Here is a 10,024-nt window from a genome sequence, read left to right on the forward strand (position 1 = left end):
GCATGTACGCTCATGATACGCAGCCGCTGCCGTTTAGCATATTGGATATATGGATTGGTGGTGTCCGAATCCAATCATTTTCGCCCCAAGTACTCTCGTGGATTAATTGGACAGCAAATGGGCTGGAGTTAAGACTGGGTGTCTGAACCAGATCTGGTCCATATTGTTAGAGGTAGCATATGTCTGGATCGAGGTTAGATTAGAAGCAAGTAGGATTGAGCACACTCGTTTAGTAGTATTTGGGTCAGAACTCGATCTAAGTTGACCCATTTTACTTTTTCCAAAGGAACAAAAAGGAAGCTTTTATGCATTTGCACTGGATCATATTCCACCAGACCACAGAATATAACAGATCTGGATCTGAAACTCTATTGTGATATAGGAGTCTGATCCAGTTTCAAAAGTGGACCTGTTTCCGTTTCACACTTCCACTATGGACGCAAAAAGATCGATGACATTTTTTCCCAGTTTCGGATCCTGAAAGCAGGACCCAAAAGTACATTCTGATTTGATTCAGATATCTGCATAATCGGATGGTTCTGGAATCCGGGTCTTTTTAGGATCAGTATCTTAGGTTGGATCAAAATCTGGTTTTGTTGCATTTTTCACATGTAAAGAGCTTGCTTTAATCTCTCTCTCTCTCTCTTTCTCTCTCTCTCTCTGTTTATTGAATCCAGTATTGCAACATAGATTTCGAACCCGGATTCAATTCTACCTCACCATGTATAGTTCGGATTCGGACTTAGATCCGGATCTACTGTTTGCACTTCAGATTTAGATTCGGATCCGTCTTGTATCCGATCCGTTTGGTTCCCTAGGTTCCATGAGAGAGAGAGAGAGAGAGAGAGAGAGAGAGAGAGAGAGAGAGAGACTAAAACCCTAAACCCCAAATTTGAAAGATACGAACACGAAGAAAAAGGGAGCGAAGATCCTCTCTTCTATCGACCGATCATGGCGTCCGAATCCGACTCGGGATCTCGGAGAGCTCGCGTCTCGAGAGCCGATTTGTGGGACGGAAGCCCTCATCATTTCTTTGGTACTTCCTTCTCGTCTCTAGTTTTTTTTTTCACAATCAACACCGCAACCAACTCATTCCCTCCGAAACACTTCGTTCTACAAAAAATTTCATCGGCTTATATCTTTTTTTTTATGGGGTTTGTTTATTTTTTCTGATAAATTTGGTGGTTTGGGCTTTAGACATAGTTTGGAAATATCAAGAATTTGTTCGTTTTCTATTTTCTGAATCGATTGAGGCACAAATTTTCTTGACGTCCTGCTGTCGCATTAAGTACATGCTCTCCAATTTCATCTCATTTTGCTGAGGTTAACGGTCCATCTACTGATAGATTATCTTCAGTCTGACTTAGCTTGATAATACAATTGGAGACACGAGCAATCAGTTTAAATTCAAACTATGGTATTTTATCACCTCTCAATAGTGTGTCTGCAAATTTTTATTGCTATATATGGGGAATTTCAACAATGAGCATGAACTAAGACGGTTTCCTCGGAACTTCGTTCCAGTACCAGTTTGACATGAAGTTTGTAGTTGATAAGTTAATATTGACAATGATGTAGAAATACTTATTCTCTTCTTCTAGATTAGAATGGAACGAATTGCTGGTTGCGGAAGATAGCGTATTTGGTGCAAAGATGTTTCCTTTACCCTCTACCACCAACGTCAGTATACCCGGAAATTCTATTCCCAAAAGGGCATGGATGAGAGCTGTGTCAAAAGCCCCACTCTTGTTATTTTCTTTGTTTCATCGTATAATTTTTTTTTGTATAACATGGAATAGAGTTCATTGGAGGACATGGCGTTGGATAGAAATGATTGGAGGAAAAGGATTCATGTGGAAGACCCAAAATGAATTTCTTTTTTGGTTCACATCGCTGACCCCAATTGTTTTGGGATGAAGGCGTAGTTGTTGTTGTTGTTGTTGTTTGTTGTATGGAATAGAGTTCATGGCACTGTGATTAAAGCAACCAGATTGAGAAAAGAGAAGAACTCATAAACTTAAATTGCTTAAACCAAGAACATTGTTTCTTTGTGATAACACTTTTAGGATATGAATCATCTTTTTTAATGAAGTAGAAGCAGTCACATGCCGGATACTGGCATCAGTAGGATTAAAAAAGGGAACCGGGCACTCAAATTTAGTTGGCTTACCAATTTGAGATTAAATTCATAGTTTGTGAATTGCGATTGCCAATGAACCAGAATCCTTTTCATTCATGATAAGTGCATGTATATCATACTCATTGATGAAGATTTCAAACTTTACATTTTTCCACCCATGGAGAGGCTTTGAAGCCAGCTCTAGTTGAATGAATTCTGACTGTAGTATCAGGTAAGATTGGGAGGGATTAAGTTGACAATTTTACATGACAAATGAGAAGTTGATAGCGTAATGCTTAGTAGGTATGTAGGAAGTGAGATGATGAAATTTATGTTCATGTTATTGCTTATCTATGATTCATCACCAATAAGTTTTTAATATATTCTTTTTTTCTTTTTTTAATTATTGTAGTCTGGAGGGAATTCGTATGGGGAGGTCTTGCTGGGGCTTTTGGGGAAGGCATTATGCATCCAATCGACACATTGAAGACACGAATTCAAAGTCAAGCTGTAATAAGTGGATGCGAGGTATGTTGTCATGCAACTTGGCATGGTTGTACCTATCTATTGTTGCTGTTATTATTATTTCTTTGGTCATCTTTATGCTGATTGCTTATTATATGACTTTGTACATCTGCTTGTTGTTGGGGTACGTTGTTGCTGTTTACTATATGTCCAGCCTATGAGGGATGAGGAAGTTGCCTAGTTTTCTGCCGATCCTATCAAAAAGGGCATTTTTGGAGATCTCTGGTTTAAAGACAGAAATGTTTTCTTTGATGCATAAAGTTGGTTAGCAATGGAGTTTAAGCTGAAAAAAACATCAATCACGTTTATGCCAAAATTAACGGTGTAATCAATTATCTGGTTATGCATGAACCCAATTAAAATATACACAATAATAAGAAAAGAAGAAACATGGTCTGTCTTGAATCTTCAGCTTAGTCTGTACTCCTAGATTTTTCAGAATAGATCCATAATGAAATTAAAGAAATGTATTTAGCGAGAATCAACTTTATGCCTTACTAGATGAATACAAAATGGCCTTATTATTTTAATATCTATTTGTATTTAAAAAATCTTTTCAATGTGAGTATGGGCATTCCATATTTGCCTTTGATGCTTGGTTTTGGCTAGTCTTTGTATAAAAAATTCCAACTTGCACATTCTTGTTTGCTGTAGTATAGAATTGGCAGTGACATAATTGGATTTGCTGACAAATTTTGTTGGGTGTTACTGTTGCTTGCTATTTTTACTTTCATATAATTGAGATTATATTTACTGCTTAGCTAGAGAATATTTCTTCAATTCATCTATGGGAGGTTTTCCTTTAGGATTTTGGTAGTCACCAATTTTCCTTTTGTCTCTCTTAGACACAGAAGAGCATCTTACAAATGGTTCGGACAGTATGGCTGGCTGATGGATTAAAAGGTAACATTTGACATGCTTAATATAGTCATAAAACTTGTTTCAAGTATGTTGTGATGCTTCAGTTATGGATTACGGATATGGTATACAATTTGCGATTTATGAGTATCCAAGAGATTTTTATTGAATCAACTTGACATTGCCTATTTAAGGGTCCACTTGTATACTTGCAACCTGATAACTAATTTCATTCTACCTTAGGAAATAACTGTGACTTGCAAATTTCACCAATATATGCTGACAAAGCTGTTTATTGGTTTATATATTTTAAAATTACATTGCCATAGTTTTTTAGATAGTGTTGTCGTGCTTGGTGATAGATATGGAAAAAGCATATCCGTTATTTATCATACTTATGCATTTAAGTTTGGATGTATGATTCTGTCAGGGTTTTATCGAGGGATAGCTCCAGGATTGACTGGGTCATTAGCCACAGGGGCAACATACTTTGGTGTCATTGAATCAACAAAAAAGTGGATAGAGGAATTACATCCTAACTTGGGAGGTCACTGGACCCACTTCATTGCCGGCGGAGTTGGTAAGTACTTTGTGCTTCATTATTACTGGAAGTTATTTAATTGGAGGTGAACTTGGATTTGTTATCGTGAAGTACTATTCATTATACAAGAATGAATACAATATGATAAGGGATACAAGAAATAAAGTACAATATGTAAAGGACTATTGTGGGGAAGACTGAAAGTACATTTAGGTTAAGAGTTGAATTGTGATTATTTTGTTCATTTATTTGCACTTCTTTCACATTCACTCTTAGGGAAACACATGCACTTCTGTTTCTTCAAGTTTGGTGGTTGTGACAATGTGATGTCTTCTTGCTGTTACACAATGATAGAACTCTGAGACTTTGCCAATTTTTGTGCTTCAGGTGATACACTTGGATCATTTGTGTATGTGCCATGTGAAGTGATGAAACAACGTATGCAGGTCCAAGGCACCCAAAAGTCCTGGAATGCTGTCATATTGAAGGAAAATATTTGTCCTAAATCTGGAGCACAAATGTATGGGTACTACACTAGTATGCTTCAGGCTGGCTGTTCGATTTGGAAGCAACAAGGTTTAAGGGGATTGTATGCAGGGTATGCTTTTTATTCTTAACTTTTGGAGTTTGGCTTACGTGAGTTATATTCATCTTCTGGCATTTGCTGATAGAGAAAGAAATTTCTTTGCAAGACTCATACTATGTGGGTTCATTCCTGTCAATCATCTTCTCTAGTTTCTTTTGTTGGTATTAGCAGCAAATGAGCTACTACCAATTAACTAGTTGATTTTAAATGTGACTACGGTGCAGTATCCTTGTTCAGGTGTCACTGTATTTAGGCGTGCTGTTTGATTCTAGATTCTAATGCGAGATCCTCCACATTTGTCTATAGTCACTTGTTAAGCAGAATGTTACCGATGATGTTCATGATGATGCTTGACTCCTTTTATGCTGCCATAAAAATCAGAGCAGATTTCCCACCAATTTTCTAGGCGAATTATTAGAACCTAAATCCATCAACCTCAATTATATGCATAAAACTTGACAAAGTTATGAGCTAGCTCAACATGTCTATCATTCTTCAAATGTATATTTTTCCTTTGACAGTTTGAATGCTACTCATGCCATGATGCTCATACAAAAACTCGTGTTAATTCGTTGCAATTCCCACCAATTCATTGGCGTCCATTTAAAAAGATCATGGAATGATAATTATGTTAAATGGAGGTTTTAGATGCAGGCTTGATCTCAATTGCTGTTTATGGATGTCACTTTTTTTTAAGGGTAGTCAACAAGGACAACTTGTATAGAAATGAATCTGACTGTTTCCTCGCAAGAAAATAATCTATCAGCTGCCCTTGGCAGGAAACACGTCAGATTCATTGACAGCTGTGTCTTCCCTACCTGCCCTTCACAGATGCCTTGTAGGTGACAGCTGTATCTTCCTACTAAGCGGTTTTACGATTGACCAATAACTTTTCCTTGTTATCCAATAATGAGGGTGACTTTCCAAGATTTTTGACTGGTAATGCCAGAATTCACATCCAAAAATTATCAAAGCTTCTTACCTGGTATTTTACTTAAGGTGGCTTTTGGTTGGCCCCTGAGTTATTGCTTTTGGCCAGCTATTTGGTGTGTCATTCACCTGCTTTGTGCATGCTCATTAAATCTCGGCTTCACGCTTTGCCCTCTTTAATGGAGAAAAAAAGCACGTAATGTGCCCAATACCAGTCTGAAGTTCATGAGAATCAAGGGGTTTTCCTCATCTAGGTAGTCCCTGCTTCCTGTATTGAACAACATGTTATTTGGTGAAGAACAGGTGAGTTAGGAGAGGGATACTAAAAACTCGAGTCCCTGGCTAAAGCCATCCCAACAGCTTTCTTTGTGAGCAAGCTTCATCATTCACACAGTGTTGAAAAGCAATGGGGAGAACAGGTCGGTGCAGATCCTTTGAGATAGAAAAGGTTCTTCTTGTTACTCCATTGACTGGCATAAAAATTAATGTGGATTTTAGGCGTCTTTTGAAAGAAAAATTATGGTCATGACTCATCTCTTAAGCCTAAACTCTTCATACCAAAACAAAAATTTCCAGCTGACAATCAGAAATTTTTTTATGGTCATCTCTTAAGCCTAAACTCTTCATACCAAAACAAAAAGTTCCAGCTGACTGAGTCAGAGACTTTCCCTAGGTCTGTCTTTATTTAAGATAAGTGCCTGCATACTCCCACTTGTAATGGAATTTATTGCCTTGTTTGCAATGATGCTGCATTCTTATCCAGCCTTGGGTCTGTTTTAGTGAGAGGATTGAAGTCAAGATCCCCTTCAACTGGTCAGCCAATTACTCCACAAAGGAATAGGCTGAAACTAACAAACACTGAGAAGTGTACCAATGAGGAAATGGTACTTTTTTTACATTTTAAACCATGTATGCAACATCAAGTGCAAGTTATGTAAAACGGACTCTTTTAACAGGGCACCACACCTGCACTCATGCGGGTGCGACACTTGGACACAACTTCCTTTGTGTCTGGTGAAGTCAACCACACTGAGATCCATTTCTGTCCAAAAGTAGATTCAGTTAACCCTAACCAAGTCCAGTTTTATCTATATTATATATATAAATACATAAATGCACATATACACACACTTAATGTTAACTTAAAACTGTTAAAAAATATATATATACCCTCCTTGAACCCCTGCACCAAAGTTTTTTTAAAGTGCCGCATCGGCACCCGCACCTACACCAATGTGACATAGCCTGCAACACTTATTTTTTTCTCTTCTACTCTAAGATGGAGAGATGGAGAACAAAGCATTGTTTGCTATGACTTTGTTCTATTTGCTCAAATGCTTTTCTTTTCTTATTTTCCTGGCAGATGATAATCATGGTACTGACTGCAAAAAGCTGTCTCATGGTTTTGGATGCATCCTTTCTTCTCTGTGATTCTTTTTGTTCATAGATTGGGAAGAGAAAATAGTGCATGCATTCTCTCACTTTCACAAAAAGTCAAAAACCTTATTGTCTGTTGTATAAACCGTCTTGAAGACATTTGCATCAAGCATTTTGTGTGGCATCACAACTTCTGTGTGGAGACTTCTTATCTACCTAGTAGTTATTCTGATTAGGAATAAGCTTGCCTTAAGGAAAAAGATGCCACAGGTTACATGTGAAACCTGAAAGATGGAGCTTGGGCATCAAACTCTTGAAGTATGCAGGCATGTAAACCTAATCGGGTTTAACTAATTATTGCTCTTTACTTTTGTGCTTCTTATTTAGGGTGTCATCATGCAATGAACGTTCTTATGCTCACATCTGTAGTATTTGTGTGCTTCCATTCACGTCTGTAGCATTAAACCATATGCAGTAAGGTCTGATACTTGGTGACATTTTTTGCAGCTATTGGTCCACACTTGCACGAGATGTGCCATTTGCTGGTTTAATGGTATGCATTCACTGCTAACATATGCCAATTGGCATCCATGCCATTCCTTTTCTCTTGGTTTGCACAACTTTTCTTTAATAAACAGGTCAGGTGGGCAGGTTTATATCAAGTGCTGTCCTTGAAAATTGTCTCTGATTCATTGTGCAGGTTATGTTCTATGAAGCCCTTAAAGATATTACCGAGTATGGGAAGCAAAAATGGTTTCATGCACTGAATAATAATGCTCACAGTTCTGCCAGTGGCCTGCTATTAGGAGGAGTAGCTGGAGGTAAACCTTTTTTGCCTTTTGATTTCAATGATATGGTTAACTATTTTCTTTTCGTGGTTCATTTACTCTGCTTCCGCCTATCTTTTGATTTCTATGAGCAACTTTTTGCGATTTAGGAATTGGGCTCAAGACATGCGGACATCCTTAGGCAGCTTGATTATTCCTACAAGGCCCTTGAATTTCTCTACTTTTTAAGGATAAAGGCAGCTAAAGGATCATTAATTCTCAAATGTTGTTTTTGCAGGTTTCAGTGCGTATCTGACAACCCCCTTGGATGTTATCAAAACAAGGATGCAAGTGCAAGGATCTGGGATAAGGTATGACCATATCTGTTCCAGATGAAATCCCTGGTTTTCAACTTTGTTTTCAGTCAAATGATAAAAGTTTTTCTTCAGTACTTGTCCTAAATTATACTATTTGGACTCCTCGAATATCTTCCTTAGCCTTTCTATCTACCCCTCATATCTAGTTGCTTTCCTTCATGAGTCAAGAACAGCTTCAATCCTTAAGTTCGTGTTCTTCTGGGAAGTGTATCTATATTCTAGACTATGCTTGATGCTGATAGAAAGGAAAATAATATTGTGAATAAGGTGCACATCGGGAAGGGACAAAGAATTGTTCTTATTTAAACATCCACTGGCTATCACATGAATCTTAATTTGTTTTGCCATTAGCTCATCCAGTATTTATCTCATAAGAAAATATTGCACACAGGCACATACTTCTAAGTTTGGACAATGTAGTGGCCGGGTACCTAGTATGCCTAGTGTGTTAGGGTGAAACTTGTTTACTTGCACTCATTATTATTATCCTTAGTATATGGCAATTGTGCAATACATAGTGCCCACACAACAATTCACAGGCATCATTTTCACATTTTTATGTAATGTGGTTGCATACACATTTGTTAAGTATTTAGTGGAACAATACACCAGTAGTCTTGGTTATTTCGGCCCTTTGTGGTAGTGATAAAGCTAGCATTGCCATAGAGGGATGCTGGCCCGTTCCATTTTTCACTACAGAGATTGTCATTTATTATTTTACTTTAAAGATGAGTGTTATATGCTGCTAGAGCTTGTTTATTGAAATGGTCCAAGATCAAAGATGAGGGTGCTGTTCAGTTTGAAATCTAGTATTTCTCCTTGAGTGTGAAATTGACTTCCCTTTCCTTCTCTTGAAAGCCACCTGCTTGGTTACAATTAAAAATTTGATGTAGCTTTTGCTTCATTCTGATTGCAGGTATAATGGTTGGTCAGATGCAGTTCGTAGGATTTGGATGGTGGAAGGCATAAAAGGCATGTTGAAAGGGAGTGTCCCCAGAATCATCTGGTATGTTCCGGCATCAGCTTTCACCTTTATGGCAGTGGAATTTCTGAGGGACCATTTTAATGATGGGCATGAAGTTGCAAGCCTATCAATAGACACAGGCTCTACGGTAGAGGAGGTAGCTTAATCTTTCACACTCGAGTCAAAATTGCCATCTCGATAGATAGCTGATGACCCTTAGGCACCGTCATCCCATGAAGATTTACTGTTGGAGAGCTTGTAGTTTTGGTATATGGAAGCTCTCTGATTGAAATTGTATTCTCCCCCACATTGTTCTTGTTAACCTTCTTGGGTTATTCTACAACCAAATGCTGCCTTTGTGATGTTGCCAATACATGGGCGATGCAAGTTTTTGAAACGCATCACCTCTTGATGGGAGAGACATGTTTCTGTTGGGTAGTTGGGGTATCTGGTGTTGCACAATGGGTGTTAGTGTAATGAACATGAATCTGTATCCAGAAATTCTGAGGGCACTTTGTATAGCAATGGAAGAAAGTTGCAATTTTATGTACTGATATTTTCCTGGTGCTCTTTCATTCTTTTCGCGCGGGCATGTGTGTGTGTGAGAGAGAGAGAGAGAGAGAGAGAGAGAGAGAGAGAGACCACATGTACGCTAGTGCAACCCAAGGATGCTCCTTTTCTTGTGGATCTGATTTTTTTTTTTTTTGTGTGTGTGTGTGTGTGTGTGTGAGAGAGAGAGAGAGAGAGAGAGAGAGAGAGAGAGAGAGAGAGAGAGAGAGAGAGAGAGAGAGAGAGACCACATGTACGCTAGTGCAGGGGGAGCATTAGCTCCAGCAATCGAACCCAAGGATGCTCCTTTTCTTGTGGATCTGATTTTGTGGTCTTGTTGCTCGAATCGCATCAAGCTCGTCATCTGTTTAATCCTAGATAGGATATCATGGACGAACAGAACCGTGATGAGGCCCAATAAGAGTCAACAT

The 10,024-nt window shown here is 38.3% G+C and overlaps 1 protein-coding gene across 1 annotated transcript; it reads left to right on the forward strand.

Annotated features, from left to right (window-relative positions):
- Positions 1-917: 917 nt before the first annotated feature.
- On the forward strand, positions 918-9,598 carry LOC149848824 (Mitochondrial substrate carrier family protein). The gene is made up of 9 exons (XM_090012613.1): positions 918-1,036; positions 2,532-2,647; positions 3,490-3,547; positions 3,933-4,082; positions 4,431-4,641; positions 7,444-7,489; positions 7,637-7,757; positions 8,002-8,074; positions 8,997-9,598. Exons 1-9 carry the CDS (start codon positions 952-954, stop codon positions 9,208-9,210), a joined length of 1,074 nt encoding a protein of 357 aa, XP_089868739.1. The 5' UTR covers positions 918-951; the 3' UTR covers positions 9,211-9,598.
- Positions 9,599-10,024: the final 426 nt, after the last annotated feature.

This window comes from Nuphar pumila, chromosome 1, assembly GCF_984573655.1.
Source record: "Nuphar pumila chromosome 1, dmNupPumi1.hap1.1, whole genome shotgun sequence".
Taxonomy (NCBI): domain Eukaryota; kingdom Viridiplantae; phylum Streptophyta; class Magnoliopsida; order Nymphaeales; family Nymphaeaceae; genus Nuphar; species Nuphar pumila.